The sequence below is a fragment of the Asterias amurensis genome, chromosome 14 (genome assembly GCF_032118995.1).
Source record: "Asterias amurensis chromosome 14, ASM3211899v1".
Lineage (NCBI taxonomy): Eukaryota > Metazoa > Echinodermata > Asteroidea > Forcipulatida > Asteriidae > Asterias > Asterias amurensis.
In genome coordinates this window covers 11,258,288-11,277,811 of record NC_092661.1, presented here as the reverse complement: position 1 = coordinate 11,277,811, position 19,524 = coordinate 11,258,288, and the positions used below count along the sequence as shown (strand labels likewise).

Genomic DNA, 19,524 nt, shown 5'->3' with positions numbered 1-19,524 from the left:
AATGAAAATGGCCTTGCCCTCTCAAAGATACCAATGAAGTTTCTGATGAAATAGCTGTTGCTACAAAAGCTTGATGTAGTTAGTTAGTCTTTAAGTGCTACCACGACCTTCTTTGTTTCCTCTCAAAGATGAAAATTTCAGTCCTGTCACTTAAAAATTGAATAAATTGTGGTGGTTTTCATTTCAGGCTCTGCAGGGAGAGTTAGAAAAGAAGCGTGGAGACCTCCAACATCTCACTAAAGAAGGGGACGAGCTCACCAACAAGGGGGCCAAAACCGTCGTCCTACCCATGCAGTTGAAGCTCAGCTCAAAATGGCGGGACATCGAGTCTCAATTCCAGCAGTATCGCCGCCCCGTCGAGGAGGCAGTGATCATCGAGCGAACCGTCACCACGATCCAGTCCACCTACCAGCTGGACGAGGCCCTGGTGCCCCGACTCAAGGAGGAAGAGGCCCGTGTCGAGGCGGCAGATTTCTTCAAGGAGGAAGAGAAAGGGATGGTGGTGCCCACGGCTGTTGTGGAGTTCCTGGAGGATGTGGAGAGGGTGTGGATCAGAGTTCAAGAGGTCATGAAGGAGCTGGAGTCTAGGGAGCTGAATGGTGGAGCCTTTGATAGTTTCTCACAACAGGAGGATCGGCTCAAGGTAGGTTGATATGAGTTATGACAGTTAATATGCCTGTGGGGGATTCCATGGGTGTTATTGAACTGTCCCCATTGAATGTGTGGCTGTCCAGACTTTATAAGTCTATCCAGTTAGTTAAGATGAGTGAGTCTTGATACCACTGAATTACTGTACCACTGGAAGAACCCCACAAATGGACCCCATTGCACCAACGTAACATGCGGGTGATGTCTGCCATGCTCCCCATTTTAGGAGTTAGATTGTTAGTAAAATATATGGAGTGTTACAATGTTATGTCGCTAGGACATCTACTCCTAAAATGGCAAAGACAGGTCAATTGACTCCTTGCACACGCGGCGACTGATGCCACGCTCACCATGTTGGTGGGCAGTTATACGTGTATTAACGCCGCGTCGCCTAAAATGCGCACTTCGCTGCATAATGCACAGCATAGAGTTATATTTTAAAACGCACAGTGAAATTGCACACCAGTATGGCGCATTCAAGATTTTTCTGATGATGACGGCAGGTGAATTGGGTCAATAGGGTCAATATGGACCATTTTCTTGGAAGTTCCATACTCAACAGCAATGACTGCTTATTGAACATAATGTATGATGAATATTCATTTTATGTAAATGTAGCCAACCATAACCACACCTCAAGTTTTATGGGTAATTGTACCTTAGAGTAAAACCCGAAGGACAGACTACTTGTATTACAAGCCTGTGTGTTTGCTGCCCTCTGTTGGTCATTTACATCACATCAGATTAAATTGCTCATTATTGCACAGAAAAAAGATGTACGCATCTTGGAATACATTGAAATTGATTACAATGTCCATGAAAAGTGTGAACGCTTCTTTAAAGAAAATTGAGCTATTAATTTGTTCTGTTAAAAAGAAATCACTACAGCTGTGAATGGTCTTCACAGAGTGGGAAAAGAGCTGGGAGTGAATCTCCAAGTTTATGGATTGTATTTAAATATATTTAGTTATTTTTTATTTTTGTAGTTTGTTTTCTGAGGGAATGATTTACATTCAAATCCCCACCTTCCTGTAGCAAACTTCTTACCAATATCCATGTCATCTCCACTTAGAGTATTCACCAGCGAAAACACATAATATTCTGTCATTGTCCCATCTTAAAAGAAAAAAGAGGGATCAAAACCCACTTGAAGGTCATTCATGTCGTCTTCCCCTCATTTGTCTGCGAGTAATAAAAGATGATCACATTATGAACAAGCTGATATCATTACTAACATAACGCTGAGGAGCTTGACAGATGATGTCCTCATAAATGAATCCTTTGCTGAGACGAGACTGTTGAGACGAGGAGACTCTGGAAGATCTCAGGAGGACATTGATTTTAGCGTCTGGAGGTCAGAGATAATGTCTTCATTGGGATTTCTTACCCCGCCGTCTCACCGTGTTGATTCTTGGAATCATGTTCTTAGTGTAATAGGAAGGTTCTTAGTAGTCTGTTTGTTTGTTTGTTTAGATGATCTTCCCGTCAAGGGAACTCGGCAAACTCCCACAAGGGGATATAAACTGGCAACAGCCAATCTCTCTTATACAAACATTGGTTTAACGTCTATGATTACTATGTACAAATCAAGCAGGGGTCGAAATTGCCACTAGCCCGCTAGCCCGGGACTACCAGATTTACAGCCGGGCTACTCATTTTTCCAGTTTGATAGCCCGACGGGCTAGTGGAAAAATAATGCAAAAACCATCATCACAAACAATAAAGAACTATGTTATTGGTGTATTGTAAAGTTTGAGCCGTGACGCGAGACATAATGTGTCTTTCGGGCTACCAAAATCTAATCAGGGCTACTAAAAATTATTGGTCACTAGCCCTGCTGACTACCATGGAAATACACTTAATTTCGACCCCTGTCAAGACATTGAGATTCAACAACTACACGACAATATTTGATTTATGTTAAATTTGAATAAAGAATATTCACTTTGGTTTTACCCTTACATCGATGTGTGTTTGCTCTGTATACTCAGTACTTTCCCGAGTACTGTGAACAAAATCACAGGCATGTTACTCGGGTGGGAAACTGTTTTCAAACCGGCAACAAATTCCTTACCTGTGCTCATACATAGTGTGAAATTGCTCAACTCTCCAGTGCACTATCAAAGTGAGCCCTCTAGTGGTCAAAGACACAATCCAGTGTTTTTTCTCACTTTCCAAACTATTTTTATGACAGTGTGAATCTAATTCCTCTCCTTGCCTGGGGGGGGGGGGGGGGTTGTGATGATCTTACTTGCATTTCTAGTCTCAACCCTAGGGTTTTAATTTTCACAGTATTTCTGTCAGGTGCCATGATCATCAGGAGATGTGTATGAAAGATGAAACCAGAGCGCTGCTCGCTACAGCCACCGAAGCTTGTTGATTTATTAGGTTGATAGAGTAATGCTAGCCTAGTAATTAGAGCTCATTAATCTAGGGCTGGTGTCGTACTCGCTTCGTGGAGCCAAGTTGATAACGGCTCGTTGTTTGTTTGTGGTGGCTTGATGAGTCGGGTCTGGTCATGGTTTGTTGGATAAGAAAACACAACTGCTTTTTTTATTTTTTTTTAAATTTTTTTTTATAAAGATGAAGGATGTTTCAAGGCTGCTTCTTGGAAGCTCAAAGAAAATGAAGTTGTTTTTGAAGTTGTTTTTCAATCTGTTTTTGAAATACTACGAAATTAGATCTATGCGGTCGTAGCAACATATTTTTTTGGATATATTTGTGTACACAATCAAGTACACCAAAATGCCATAATAGTAATCAGGGCAAGGCTATTTTCATTTTGCAAAGGGCACTTCTATTATTGAAAATTCTTAATTTCTACGGGAAACTTTTGAATGGGCACCAAGGCCAGTGCAACGAAGGCCATGGCCTTCATGTGTAATTCTAGGCCCAATTCACCATTATCCATCCCCTTGTTTTGCTTGATTTTTATGGATTCAGCAATGTAATAGACACACAACCTTGCTTGACATTGGGTGTGGTGTATAAATCCACAAGGCCAACAGTTTGATCAGTGTCGGTTTACTGTATGAAATTATACCTGGGGAGGAGATCCATGCTAAAGAAGTGAGCTGAAAAATTGTGCTGCCACTATTTTATACTGTGAAGTATTATGGCCCAATTTCATAAAGCACAAAGACTTGCTAAGCATAAACATTTTTGTTTAGCCAAAAAAGGTTACCAGCAAGAATAACGTACAGTTACCGTTGCTGCGACTTGTACCCCGGTAATGTTTTGCTTAGCCAAGAAATTTACTAAGCAGTAGTTTCTACGTAACAGTTGTTATGAAATTGGGCTTTGATCTTTGCACAACATCATCTGTTTTTTGGGGCAAGTACATGTATGACTTGAAACCCCTACCTACCAGAGGGTTTGTTTATACAGATGGTCATTGTATTACAGGTAATGTCTCTTCTGTTTAGTTATTCTTTCTGAACTGATGTGCGCGATATGTAATCAATGTGAGGTAACTCAACACGGTTGGGGATGTGTCAGTGAGACCTGCCTGCGAGTGGCTGTCTGCTAAGTACACATTGCTCGGGCATTGTTTACAATATTGCCGAGGCGGTGATCGTTTTCTTAAAAGGATGAGTTTCACATTCAGCATTGATTTTGCATAATGAATAAATACATTTCATCATCAGCATGTAGATTTAGATATTTTTAAAGAATGTGTAGACACCTTGCAGTGGCCTCCATCGCTGAGGTCAAATATTGGAATATATGCATAAGTGTATGCACCGTGTACAACTTTCAGCCAATGACAGGTCTTCATTGACATCAGTGGGGCACTTGTAGTGTGGGCTGGTGACATCGTTCATATGCAAGGGGTCTCTACAAAAGATATGAGAAACAGACCTCGTTAGATGTAAATTAGACCTAAAAACAAAACTGTGACGTTACTAATCATTTCCAGGCATGCTTCTTGCAGACCCAACTGCTAAAATGAGACTGACTGATTGTCACTGGGTGCTCTCAGTGATCTAGTGGTTTAAGACATCTGCTTTACAAGGATGGGTCATGGGTTCACATTCCAGCCTAGTAGCCTACAGCTGTCCCTGCCCTCCCCTAACCCCACCTGGAGAGCATCAGAGTTATAAAATACCGGGAGTAAAACAAGCAAATATCTTTCTCATGATACACTCTGACTGTGCGCCAAACTTTAATGCTTGTATCACCAATAGGCACAATTGCCCCAACTATTTCCCTCTATTTGTGCTCAACTGCCCATCACAAATCAGCTAACAATCTCAAACTTCAAAAGATTCCAGCAGAAATTTAACAAGCTCCATCTTGAAAAACCTTGTCAGCCGTACTGAATCCAGATTTAATGTGAATATCTCATGTTCGATACATAATGCAGTCTTGACTCTCAATATGGGAGACGGTAATTTTATAGGGTGCAGAAAGTGTTTGGTGGGTGTGCGTTACATATTTTTGTATCATCTCAAGTTGTTGGGAGAGATGAACGGGGTAGGCCATTGTGTTCAGTGGTGTGTTGTATTACAGTAGTTTGAAGGGTGGATGCCCACAGAGTATAGCCACTTGGAGGGTTAAGTTACAGTGGAACGCCCTGTTTATTTGGGGGAAATGCCTCCCATCAGGAAATATCCAGTGCCTCAAAGATGTGTCTGGTTTCATCCACTGACCAGGGCCAATTTCATAGAGCTGCTTTAGCAAAAAAAGACTAATTTAAGCACATTACAATTTTGCTCACCAGAATAAGGTTACCAGTCAAATGTTTTTGACTGATGTGCTGCTCAGATTTGCTTAGCAGAAATTTTCTAAGCAATATTCTCTGAACATGGCTCACTGGCTCTGAATCCCTCAAAGGATACAGTTAAAAATCCTGACACTTGTTTTTAAAGGCAGTGGACACTATTGGTAATTGTCAAAGACTAGCCTTCACAGTTGGTGTATATCAACATATGCATAAAATAACAAACCTGTGAAAATTTGAGCTCAATCGGTCATCGAACTTGCGAGATAATAATGAAAGAAAAAACACCCTTGTCACACGAAGTTGTGTGCGTTCAGATGGTTGATTTCGAGACCTCAAGTCCTAAATCTGAGGTCTCGAAATCAAATTCGTGGAAAATTACTTCTTTGTCAAAAACTACGGCACTTCAGAGGGAGCCGTTTCTCACAATGTTTTATACCATCAACCTCTCCCCATTACTCTTCACCAAGAAAGGTTTTATGTAAATAATTATTTTGAGTAACTACCAATAGTGTCTGGCACTGCATTTAAGTCTCTTCACAATAAGGCTCTGCAATTCCTCAATGAGTTACTCCATATCCACCATTCTGCCTACAATCTGCACTCATCATTCCAGACTACCCTGGATTCTCCAATGGCTGGAGACCATTCTTTCTCAATCACTGCTCCTACACTCTGGAACTCGATACCTCCTTCATTAGCTAATGTGACCTCCAATTCCCAGTTCAAAAAGCATCTCAAAACTCCCTTGTTTGTTTAATATGTTTCTTCTGTGGTTTTCATTTGTTTTCTTGGGGAGGAAGCGCTTTCTGCTCTACCGGCCAGGCTTCGGACTGTTGATACCCAAGCCTACATCCGTATGGACTGAAAAAGTGGGTAACCCTGTTTCAGCCCCAGGAGTAGGTGGCAACGGCATTTTTTTTTTTTTTTTCTTTTTTTTTTTTAAAGCACTTTGCAACCGCTTGAAAAGGAGCTTTACTAAATGCTGTTATTATTATTATTATTTAATTTAGTCCTGCTGAACAAAAGGTGTAGTTCAGTGCTCATCAGCATAAATTTACCTACAGACTATTGGTCCAAGGGGCCATGTTTGAGCCAATGTTTAATGTGACATATATATGCAGAATTTCTTTTGTGTGAATAAGTATTCTGAGCAGAATAGGATGTCCAGACAAGGTGCTACGTGACATTTATTGCTCGTGAGGACTTCCCGTAATAAGTTTCTCTCCACAACAAAGCATTTTAAAAACAGCTATTTTGTATTTGCGCAGCAGCTCTTTGAAATTTGACCTGAGATGGTTCAATGTTTGATCGAGTTTCAAGAGATATTGACAGCAAACGGGGGATAGTGTAACACCCTTAGAACATGACAAAAGGAGACCAACAATACCCACATGGATGTATCAAAGACAAAAAATTGCATGGCTAAGATTTTTTGAGGCACTACCCCCGCCACAGCAAACTTAAAGATTGCCCCTGGCTAAAAAATACAGCTTCGTACAATTTTAGTATGTAACCGAATGATGCTGTTGGCAGTGCACAAGTATTAGCTTTATGTCATGAAGAGTTTTCCACACCGATAACTGGAGATAATTTTCTCTCTGAATATTTCCGTCTCCAGAAAGAAATGCCATGATTTTAGTTACAAGCTCCACAGGAGATTAACCCGAACGCAGCCACCTGCACTGCATGTTAAAGGCATTGACGTTTGGTAATTACTCAAAATAATTGTTAACATAAAAACTTAGTTGGTAACGAGCAATGGAGAGCTGTTGATAGTATAAAACATTGTGAGAAATGGCTCCCTCTAAAGTAACGTAGTTTTTGAGAAAGAGGTAATTTCTCACTCAAGTAATAAAAGACTTCAGCTAAAGCCTTTTATTATGCATCTGAAAACACACAAAGTTGTGCAACTAGGGTGTTTTTTCTTTCATTATTCTCTTGCAAATTCGATGACCAATTTCAGCCTAAATTTTCACAGGTTTGTTATTTTATGCATATTTTGGGGAAGTTGGGATACACCAAGTGAGAATACTGGTCTTTGACCATTACCAAACGTGTCCAGCAGCCGATTTCACAAAACGCTAGGATTAATTCTATCTCCAGTTAGGTCGGGTAACCCATCCTAATTTGGGATGGGTTCAATGTGTCATCATGTCTTCAGGAATGGAACTTAACTCGTCCTAAGTCCTAAGATTAATCCTAAGTTAGGAAGAGTTTGGTGAAAGTGGCGGCAGTACCTTTAAGTGATCTGACTTGCGTAGCTTCTCATGAGTAATTAAGATGTGTCAGCTATTGTAATCTAATCTAGGTGTTGCCACAAGTCTCTGTAACACGCATAGTAGGATCAGCAGATGCCATCCATTTTTTATAAGTAATTGAAGTACATGTAGAATGCACATAGTAGTAAAGGAAGGAGTTTTTTGTTTGGATAGGGGAGGTAATAGCCACCTTGATATGCCTGTACTTTCTGAACATTTCCTGACTCTGTCTGAAGTGTCAAATGGTGGCCGAGCGGTCAAGCACACGGGACTGCATGGTCTTGTGTTTCTGACCAGCAGAGTGTACGTTGGAGTCCAGGGCCCAATTTCATGGCTCTGCTTACTGCCGAATTCTGCGCTTATGATCACCATTCTCCGCTTACATGCAAGCGATGAATCTCTGCGCGGTAAGCGTAGATTGCCTAGTAGTGCACAAGCCAAAATTCCCTGATAACCTGTGAAATATGCTTGACATAATCCCAGAATTCCCTGCTTCCGCAAGTGGCGATTCTTTGCTTACGGTAAGCAGAGCCATGAAATTTTGCCCCGGTAAGTCAACTTCTTAGGTTCAGTAAAGTTGTCCTGGCAAGATAAAGTAAAAAGACAATTCAGCTCACTCCATAAACTTAGTGGAGTTTGCGAGATACTTTAACTCATTAGCTCAGGCTAAGTGGGCGACCCTCCAGGAACTCTGTCAATGTTTCATCAGCGTGCAGAGCTCTATTACCAAAACTCATAAACATTCTCTTAATGATGAACACAAGTTGATTGTGTCTCCGTCTCCGGTAAAATTTGATGCACGACCCATAATAACCATTTCTCATCGGCCTATGTTGTTTGATTGTAACTCTTCAACAAAGGTGCAATTCTGACCCGTTCTTTTTCTTCTTCTCCTTTTTCTCTTTTCATCATGCCATCTATTTCAGTTGGGATTAATTTCTTTGTTGTTTTGGTCGTAACATAAAAGAGCTGTCAGACTCGGGAGTCCGTTTGGTGGAGCACTTACAATGATCAAGTGGTTTGCTTGAAATTAGCGAAAAGGGCACATGTCTGTTTAGTCATATAGCCGAGTCTGCAAACGGTAGCTCTAGTGTAATTAGCTGCCAAAGGGCTCTCGTATGTTTTAAGTGCAGCTGGTTTTCCCCCTCTGTAATGTTTTCCTCGCAAATGATCATGCTAGTGTAATATTGCACAACAGCGTAGGTATTTAGGATAAGAAACTTTGCATGGTGGGAGTTTATAATTAGGTGAGGTTTGCAGTAGCACCGTGTGTAAATCTCGTTTGGATAGTGTTGTTTCTGAGAAGAACCGGTGGGTGGTTGACAACTCGACGTTTCGATCAGTTTGCTTTGATTGTCTTCAGTGTAGACACATGTATGGTTTGGTGCGCGTTTCTTACTCTCATTCAAATCACTGTCACCAGGTGTAACTAAACTTAAGTTTGAAGAGGGAAAAAAGGCTGGTGCCTTTTTATGTGATAAGAGTCAGTTATCAATTGCGTATTAGGCACTGGGAACTAGACAACATGGCGGCAGCCTATACAGGTTCTCGTATTTTACTCTTGTTCATAAAATACTGCAAAACTGAGGTTTGAACATAGAGCTATATATATTGACTAGAGCGCTAACTTACGTACGTGACTTCCCATTCGCGTCTGTCCGCGCTACTAAAACCGTAAGTTCGACTTAAAAAAGTATATGCGCCTTTTAAACATGACGGATATCACACTCACAGTTGTACGCTCATCAGCAGATTGTGCGTTCACATTTGCTGCATTTTTTTTTGGTTCGATGACACATAGAAAAGAACAAACGTACTATCATGCAAATAGCCGTACAATTGCCGTACAAAATATCAAGCTTTTGTATTGGTTTGTACATAAACATGGATGCGCCCACACAGCTTCAAAACTTTAGTGCGTGTATAACGGGGTGTTAGCGCTCTAGTCAATCTATATAGCTCTATGGGTTTGAAGGAAAAAAAAAAGGCTGGTTCCCTTTGGTATGATAATAATCAGTTATTATTGATGTATAGCTCACTGGGAACTAAACAGCAGTCTATACAGTCCTAGCATTAAAGGAACACATTGCCTTGGATCGGTCGAGTTGGTCTTTGAAAAGCGTTTGTAACCGTTTTTTATAAAATGCATATGGGTAGAAAGATGTTGCAAAAGTAGAATACAATGATCCACACAAACATGCCTCGAAATTGCGTGGTTTTCCTTTTACCTCGTCGACTAACACGTCGGCCATTTATGGGGGTCAAAATTTTGACTCCCATAAATGGCCGACCGTGTTAGTTCGCACAGTAGAAGGAAAACCACGCAATTTCGAGGCAAACTTGTGTGGATCATTGTATTCTACTTTTAAAACATCTTTCCAACCATATGCATTATATAAAAAACGGTTACAAACGCTTTTGTTTTGACCAACTCGTCCGATCCAAGGCAACGTGTTTCTTTAATACATGAACAAAATTCCCTTGGATATTGTGATATTTGCAGTGCCCTTTACACAGGAGGAAGTCGCCCTGCCCCAGAGAAATCAAACCTCCGGGGTCTTGTTTATTTGAAAGCAACCTTTTTAATAGAGCGCACGAAACGCTGTCATACACCATCTTCATCATCTCCGATCAAGTCAATATCTCGTGGCTTAAACTACCTCTTAACAAATATGGAGCTTGTCACAATCACTGAATCAGTCATTTCTTTGATATATTAACTGCCGAAGTGTGAAGAGAAAATTACACCAACTTGTACTGTCAAGTGGGAGAGAGCAGGCTGATTGATACTCACGGCGCAGGCTTTTGGCAATGAGTATGGGATAGTGGTAGCAGATATTCTTTACTCTTCTTCTCATGGACAAATGTAGTAAAAGTGCAGTGGCGTAACCAGATGAGGGGGGGGGGGGGCGAGCCCCCCGCAGGAGTTCCCTCACTCAGAACCTGTATCCCCCGTCTTTTGCTCTCCCAACAGAGATTGTAAAAAAAATCAGAAATGAGAAGTGTGACACCTTAAATAGCCCCAAAGTCATGTCCTTGCCGCCTTCTTGCTCCCCTGAATCAAAATGTATGAGTGCAGTTTATTGTAAGCGCAACGATATAATAGATGTTAAATTTGCATCGGGGATAAAGAATATTAATTTTGGTTTTTACCCATACACCGATGTTGCGGTATCCGCTGCCAAAACATAGGATTCGAACTGCCTCTAGCTACTGGACAACCTTGGTAGTCTAGTTGGTAAGACACTGCTCTAGATATGCAAGGGTCGTGGGTTCGAATCCCACCTGAGTAACATGCCTGTGATATTTTTTCACAGGCCTCGGGAAAATACTGTGTATACAGTGCTAACACACATCGGTGTATGGGTAAAAACCAAAATTAATATTCTTTATCCCGATGCAAATTTAACATCTATTATCGTTGCGGTACCTGCTGCCAAAACATAGGATTCAAACTGCCTCTAGCTACCGGGCAACCTCGGTAGTCTAGTTGGTAAGACACTGCTCTAGAATTGCAAGGGTCGTGGGTTCGAATCCCACCCGAGTAATATGCCGGTGATATTTTTCACAGGCCTCGGGAAAGTACTGAGTATACAGTGCTAACACACATCGGTGTATGGGTAAAAACCAAAATTATACTTTTGTTGATCCTGGCCATCACATTAGGGTTGCTTTTATAATTTCCTGTGCCCTTACTGTTTTTCTTGCTTTACTTTTGTACATTTTATATTATCTATTTGACATACTGTCTGCCTGTATTTGTAATTGTTTAATGGCCAAATAAAGAATAAGAATAAGAATAAGAATATTTACAGAGTATCTGCTCAAAGAAAAAAAACCACACCCCTATTTTTTGTAAGTACTACAAATACTTTGATACTATAAATATGAGGTACATGTATGAGAGCTTGCACAGATTTACCACTCCACATACCAGAGGGGACTGGGGATAGTACTAGTGGATCTATAACAGTACCTCAAGCTGAAAATGCAATGCATCGCCATTAGTTTGAAGTCACCAAATAAAGCCTTCAAAAAACAAAATGCAAGAAAACCCTAAATGGTTTACACTCGCCCACAGGCCTCTTCCTGTAGCGTGCCAAAAACAACCCTAAAAATGCTGTTCTGGGGTCTGATTACAATGAGGCACCACTTACCCACATTTTGATTTCACTTTTCGTCCCGCAAATGTACCGGTGACGCGTGTGTGAGTGTTAGATTTTGAGTTTTTGCCTGGAAGGAGTCAGTCATGTCAATTTAGCGGAGTGTTATCGCGCCGGATTATTTTCGTGTGACCGACCAAAGTTGAGTCATATTGCAATTAGGGTTGATTCACTCATAAAGCTACTTATTAGAAAAAGATGAAAAGTTGCTTTGCGGTGATGTATGGTCGGGGAAAGATTAGCAGTGTTTCTGAGTGGAGTTTTTCTTGATTAGTGCCTGGAAACTGACAAAGAAGGAAGCTTCACAAAATTGTGTGAGGATTCCGTCTTCGTACCTGGAATTACACAGAGGCCACGGAGGCAACGGCCTCCGTTGCCCTGGTGTTGGCCTTGGTGCTCCTTCAAAAGTCTCCCATAGACTTATAGATTTGCTAATTGAAATGTCTTTTGCAAAATGAAGTTGGCATTGCTCTCTCAAAGATGAAATTCCAGGAGCGCATCTTCACATCCAAATTGTGCGTTCTTGAAATAAATAGCCTCCTTTGTTACTAAATATTCTTGGTTAAAAAATAATGTTCAACTTCATCTTCACAGCTCATTAAATTATAAGATGACTGCATTATTTGTGGGTTTTCAAAGGTGTAACGATGTCTTACTTCGACAGAGCTCGCAATTTCGACATCTAATTACAAGTTATTTAATAGACTGCAAATTATGGGTGATGGATTACAATTTCAGATTTCAAGGCAGTGTTTTTTGTTCAATGACTCTACCCACTTTTGAAAATGGAATCTACCATGGAAATGAATCCTCGGGACATCTCCAGTGGAAATACAGTGCGTAGCTGTAGCTGTCAGATATTTAATTTTGGATTGCTCAAAACTCAGATGCTAGTTTTTAATTAATCAGCTTTCGCATTGTACACGTACATAGATTGTCACTTTACGTGTGAACTCTTATTATTTTTCTAACACCTTTTTTCTATTGCTGAGGTCTCCCTCCCCCATTCATGTATTTTTCCCCCCAACACACATGAACTAGAATGAACTCTCCCGATGCTGCAAATGAAATGCTCTCCTCTTGGGATTCCTCCATTGATCCACGAGGGGGGAGAGACATGGGAGGAAATCGATGGGCAATGAGCTGGAATAAATAGCGCTGGGTGAATATTGAGACTAGGGAAGTAGGCAACACTCACACAGTGTCTAGTCAGCACTAGTAGTAGTGTGTTGGTGTGTGGTCTGAGAGTCGGTACCGTGCAGTGCATGCACATGTGATTCTAACTAAGTGGGGAACGAGACGGACATTTAATTTGACGATCACTGAGATTACAAAAAACAGGCAGCATCCCCGGGAACATGAATGTGAACTACCAGAGGTGAGTTACCATGGCAACAATCCATTTGATAATTGCAAATTTTTCGACGACCCTTTTTTTTTTTCATTCACTAAACCCTCCGCAAGGCGGTCCATGCTGAGCAATCAGTTGTACATGTAATCGTCTTCATTTATGATTTGAAAATTGTCTTACCGTCAAGCGTGGCATTATAACTTCACCATTTGATGTTTACTTAAGGACAGCTGTGTGTTACGCCATATGGTTTAGCGCCCCGTCTCTAGGATAAGTAACACTTTGGAACGGCTTCATAACGTACCCACGAGCAGCATCCGACATATGTTTCCTAATTTGTTTCGTCGCGATTCTAGCCGATTTAGATTTCATACCATAGGCCTGTATGAGATTTCATATTGACGTCCTTGAATACATTAGGTTGTTATTAGGCTTGAATTAATCAAAATATGAATATTATATATATATATATATGTAAGATTACTAGAGGGAAGGCTCCGCAAGTTGAGCTGTTAATATTAATTTCAGGGGGGGTGGGGATTGAAGTTGGAAATTATTTGATATTGATTGCAAATTTCAAAACAGGTAGCCCAGATTATTTTTTCATGAGATACCACTATTGGCTTTAAGCTACTTGTACATGTACCTGAGTGAATTTAGCATTATGTAATTAAGTACCAGTGGAAACCACACTGTAAGATTTATGGGCACATATCTGTATTATCGCTGGTACGGTACAACAACAAATAGTAATATTGGGCACCCCCATTTATAAAGCACCATCTTAGAGATGTTCATTGCGAAGCGACACACAAGCAAAGAGGAATGTTTATGCAGAGTCCATGAGTCTTGTGAAAGGTTTTGAATGAAGCCATTGATGGAGAAAGTACAATTGATAGCACATAGAAATATCTTCAAAAATTCAAACTTGAAGTGACTCAAGTGAGGGAAGAGTTGTTCAATCTTTGGTTTGTCTCAGAATCACCAAAAAGTAACTAAGCACAACAAAATTATAATTATCAGAATACTTTTTTTACCACTCATTAAATCACACGTATAATCTGTGACTGATATCGTGCCTTTTTTTTGCTAAGCAGATAAGCAGTTTATGAAAGTTTTGCCCAATTTGGACATTTTCCCCCTCAAAATTTAGGCAGAACAGTGTAAGCCTATGAGGCATTTAGTTTGACTAGTATTACGAACATGTTCATTACCCTGGAGGAAGTATCAATCAATTTTACATGAAGACTTTCTTAAGTTACAAAATATAGACCTATTATTTATCAAGAGCGCTAAATTGCTATGCGTTTTGAAGCCGAGTGGCGCATCCATGTTTGTGCACAATCTATGTAAAAGCTTGAAATTGTATATGGTTGTTGTTGGATTATTTGCATATCAGTATGTGTTATTCTTTACCAGTGCGCTATTAGAATCAATGTGACAAGGAATTGGAGACTTTAAATCAGTCAATGTGTGTAGTTTAACTGAGCTTGTAACCAGAGCTATTAAAACGTATGCGCATCAGTTTTAATACACGCACTCAAAATATGAAGAACACATCCAGATAAAATGATCTTGCACGTTCCACAAACTTGATCGTGTCCTGGTACCTGCAATAAAGTTTTGTGTCTCAAATAGACGGTAATAGTGTTATGGTACCATGTGACAGAGCTGACAACTCTCTCAGATTCTGCAGAAATTTCCCTGGAAATACACCAACCTCCCATTTTTTGATGAACAAATTTGAAAATCTTCCCGGTTGTGGTGCAATAACCTTCACTATTTCTAAATTGGCATGTCATGGCCAAGCAGTTTAGACCACTGAACTCAACCTCTTGTGTTTCTGATCAGCAGAGTGTGGGTTCGAGTCCCGGTCTCCACACTTGTGTTGTTTATAAAAGCAAGTTACTTTACCAATATTGCTTAGTCCCATGTATTGTAAAAACAAAATGCATATACAAAATACCTAAGAGCAGGGGTTGGGGCTTGTGTTTTTTAAGCATCCAATTTGCTTATAAAATGCCACATCGAGAAGCTTAGAACAAGCTTTAATGCGAACCATTGTATGAATATAAATAATAATAATAATAAATAAACTACCGCATTTATAAGGCGCACTTTACTGAAAAAGAGGAACATTCAAAGGTGCCTATCAAGTTTTGTCAAGATGTTGGAAAGCAAGCAAGAACAAGTGTGTTTTGAGTTTCTGCTGGAAGAGAGTGATGTTGTGTATTTGTTTGAGGTATTCTGGAAGTGAGTTGCAGAGTCTAGTCGCTATTTTGGAGTAAGCCCTGGCCCCGTAACTGGCCAGGTGAGTTCGAGGAACATGGGGAAAATATCTCCCTGATTCGTGTACAAAACCTGTAACTTTCAGCAATAACAAAAACATATGCAAATAGTCAATATGAGCCTTGTGCACATGCCCAGATATTTCGTCTGGTACTAATACAAATAATCACCCAAATCTATGGTGTTAAAGGAAGATTAAACTTATATCCGCATTGTTCACGCATAGTGGGTTCATTCTCGTCAGTCACACACGTATTCCATGGTTACTTTGCATTCCCACAGTATCAGTGTGGATGTATGCATAAGCTCATAGAGTGCTCTATGCCATGCAGTTTGTACACCATTAGTGGTAATAGCCTCATTAGCTTCAAGCTGAGTGTCTATGCACAGCTTGGGATAATTGCTCAACGGACCTTGTCTCAAGACGAGTCCCCTCTACTCCAGATTCTCACAGCGACATCTCCCCTATCCCCCCCCCCCTCCCGAAGCGTCTCTCTTTACAGATTGCTGGGGTTCTGCCCTCATTATACAGTTAATGCCGATTGATCAACTGGGTTTAGTGTGAGTGTGCATACTTGATTTGATTTTATGAAATGAGGAGGTGAAACCATAGATCTATGGTATAAAGCACGGGTTTGGGGAGGTTTCAGGTTGTTTGGGTGAGACAAACAAGATTTGGGCGAAGACGGAATGACGAGGTGTCCATAGACTGAGATTAGACTTATAGGCCGCAAGTGGACACTATTGGTAGTTACTCAAAATAATTATTAGCATAAAACTTTTCTTGGCAGAGAGTAATGGTGAGAGGTTGGTAGTATATAACATTGTGAGAAATGGCTCCCTCTGAAGTAATGTAGTTTCCGAGAAAGAATTTATTTCCAGACCTCAGATTTAGAATTTGAGGTCTCGAAATCACGCATCTGAAAGCACACAACTTCGTGTGACCAGGGTGTTTTTTCTTTCATTATTATTTCGCAACTTCAACGACCGATTGAGCTCAAATTTTCACAGGTTTGTTATGCATATGTTGAGATACACCAACTGTGAAGGCTAGTCTTTGACAATTGCCAATAGTGTCTAGTTTAAGGCTGTGGATGGTTGAAAAATACTAAGTAAGTAAGGCTTTCAGTAACAAAAATCTCTTTTGTGAATAGTGGTTGCTCTGAGAGGAGCTGGTTTCTGATCGATAATACAATCAGTGTGCTCACTAGGGGTCGGTCAGAGCACACTGATCGAAACGTCAAGCAGAAACCGGCTCTTCTCACACCACATATTTTACACGGTGTTATTGCAAACCTTAATTTAATTAAGAGACTGACTTGACAGACTGAGCCCGTTTTCTGTATGGAAACTAAGCACAAAATCAAACTTGTTCAGGAAAATGATTTCTGCAGCATACAACAACCTCTCTATCTTAAGCACACCTGCGAAAAAACATTGCTAATGAGAACTGCAAACCATGCAATTCCCATTTCCCTAGTTTCTCACTTTTCGCCTAATTTGTCCTTCTTTCCCTCCCTCGGTGTAAAGCGAAACTGTTTTTATTGTTAATGCACAGAGCAACGTGCCACAACTGTCCCGTTGCAAGTTGCATACAAGATCATCCTGTTCACACACACATACACTGTGCTTTTTTGTCTGATATGAGATCAATATGAACAGTTTCCATGACAACATAAAAGTGATAGTACGTTAATAAGACTCTTGTGAGGTGTTGGTCACAATAGAAGAGCTGACCACTCCATATTCTGCTCCTCATATACTTACTAATTTATGCGGTTTCTTGTGGACTTTGAACCCTAAAAATGGCTGTACTGACTTTGTGGCTGTGTGTGTCACAAAAATTTTGCAGAATATTTTATATTGCCTTTTGAACCTTTGTGGTGGTCTTTTGGGTAAAGAATTTCTTGTCGGTGTTCAATATGAAGTTGATTATTAGTCGGAAGTTAATATTGAAATGGAAAAAATAGAAGCTGGTTTTAGTTGGAGTATGTTTATTGACGTGTGCTAATTTGACACTAGTAATCACTACTGCATGTATTATTTTATTAATTATTTACATTTTTGGGGAGGTTTAAACCTTGGTAATAAGTTATCTTTTGACAAATATACAAATAATGTGGAATGGCGCAAAGTATAAGGTGAAATCTGGACTATTCCATTTCACGAGACAAAGCTGAATGTGTTTTTCCTGATAGACACGGAAGCACGTCCTCCTCACACTCTGAAAACAGCTTTCAAAATACTGCTGGATGAAGAAAACAACCTTGAGCAGGAACGATTAACTTGGGAACAATAAATAGATCAAATATAAACGGTGACTTCTTATATAGCCCTCCTAACTGTTATTTGGTGATTATGGACAGTGTTTCCCTGTTATGTTGAAGGTAATTTTAAATATATCCCTGATTGTTGTACAAAATCTCCCTGATTGCAAGATGAAAATTTTGGCAGTTCTGGTAAATATGTGTTTCTTCACGAAACCTCCAAAGTGATATATGATCTACTTATATACGCCCAACTGAATAATGTACTTTACTTTATAGGAAAGGGGTGCGCATGTCACGTGATCATTCATACATGTACAAGGTCATACCTGGCTCTGTGTGAAACCCGAAAAACGATTTGGCCTACATCTCTGCTCTTCTCTTGCACCGTATAACATGTATCTTTGGGGATGTGTGGCTGTTAATGAAAACGCAAGATGCAATTAATGAGATAAACACCCCTGCCCGTATTAATCAATAATCTGTCATTTTAAGACAAGCGTCTCTTCGTGAAAACGGTGATAGAATACCCAGGCCTGGTCTTCATACTAAAATAGAAGTGTTGGTTGCCTCTCATGATTTCTCATCACTCTTCACTTTGGTTGTTCCCACGGTGGTCGTTATGACTTGTGTTAGTACATGTCAGATTTCTCTTAATGAGCAGGATCAGTTGATGAGCTTACAGCCCTGGAGGTAGCTTAGCTCTTGGTGAAATCAAGGATTGATCATTGAGAATTTGCTTGCAGTTTCCAGGGTTTGTTCTTAAAGACACTGGACACTATTGGTAATTGTCAAAGACCGGTCTTCTCACTTAGCGTATCTCAACATATGCATAAAATAACAAACCTGTGAAAATTTGAGCTCAATTGGTCGTCGAAGTTGCGAGATAGTAAAGAAAGAAAAACACCCTTGTCAGACGAAGTTGTGTGCTTTCAGATGCTTGATTTCGAGACCTCAAAATCTAATTCTGTGTCTTTAAACACTGGTTTCTGTATTTGTGAATGTGTCTTTAGCAAACAGAAGAATCCATGCCCATTTTGTATGGTGGTTTGTTTCAAGTTCTAAATCCAATCCTAAGCATCACTAAGAAGTTTTCTGCTAACTTAAAAGAAGTAGGATACCATTCATAAATGGTACATGTGGAATGCTGTTATAGCGGTAACCTTATTCTCCTAAGCATAATGTTACTATGCTTAGCTACATTTTGTACTAAAGTAGCTCTATGGGCTCTTGATTATCAACCGATCAGTCACCAGACTGCATAATGAAGTAGTTTTTGAAGTCCTCAGCCAATTATCCTTACAGGTTTTTCCCCTCCTTCAACCATCGCGGTAGTGTACATGGCACGAGTTGTTCATCAAAGCGTCATTACATTGTAGTCCAAAAGGCTATGAAAACAAGACCAAATGACTCATCCAGTGTTAATATAATTACCATGCGGATTTGGAGAGGTGATTCCGCAATTTGCTCTCCCATGTTTTCTCGTCGATTATTATGGCAAAACAGATTAGTGGCCAGCTGAAGTGCCTCCTCGTTGTCTTTGCAGATTTTTTTTCTCTTTTTTTTTTCGATCGTAGAACAAATTTCTTTCAAGAGGATGTGGGGTCTTGAGTTCTGCGAGCATTTTTCTGATGCAGGAAAGCCTTTGTAGTAAAGCTCCCTTTTTTTTTTTGAAGGAATTATAGCGCTTTTGTAAAGAAGGGTCTCACTTTATTTTTAACCGGGCTGCGGTTGCCAGGGTAATGAAAAGAGGAGATGATGACGAGTAACAGGATTAAGTGAATACAAGATCAAAGAAAACATTGCTTGAGGGGAGACTATG

At 40.2% G+C, this 19,524-nt stretch overlaps 1 protein-coding gene across 4 annotated transcripts in view; it reads left to right on the top strand.

Annotated features, from left to right (window-relative positions):
* LOC139947482 (dystrophin-like) overlaps window positions 1-19,524 on the top strand; it is a 252,509-nt gene that overhangs the window by 125,159 nt on the left and 107,826 nt on the right. For all 4 annotated transcript variants that reach the window (XM_071945408.1, XM_071945405.1, XM_071945406.1 and 1 more), the window contains one exon: window positions 188-643. In XM_071945408.1, coding sequence (XP_071801509.1) covers window positions 188-643 — 456 coding nt within the window. The remainder of the gene's footprint in view (window positions 1-187; window positions 644-19,524) is intronic.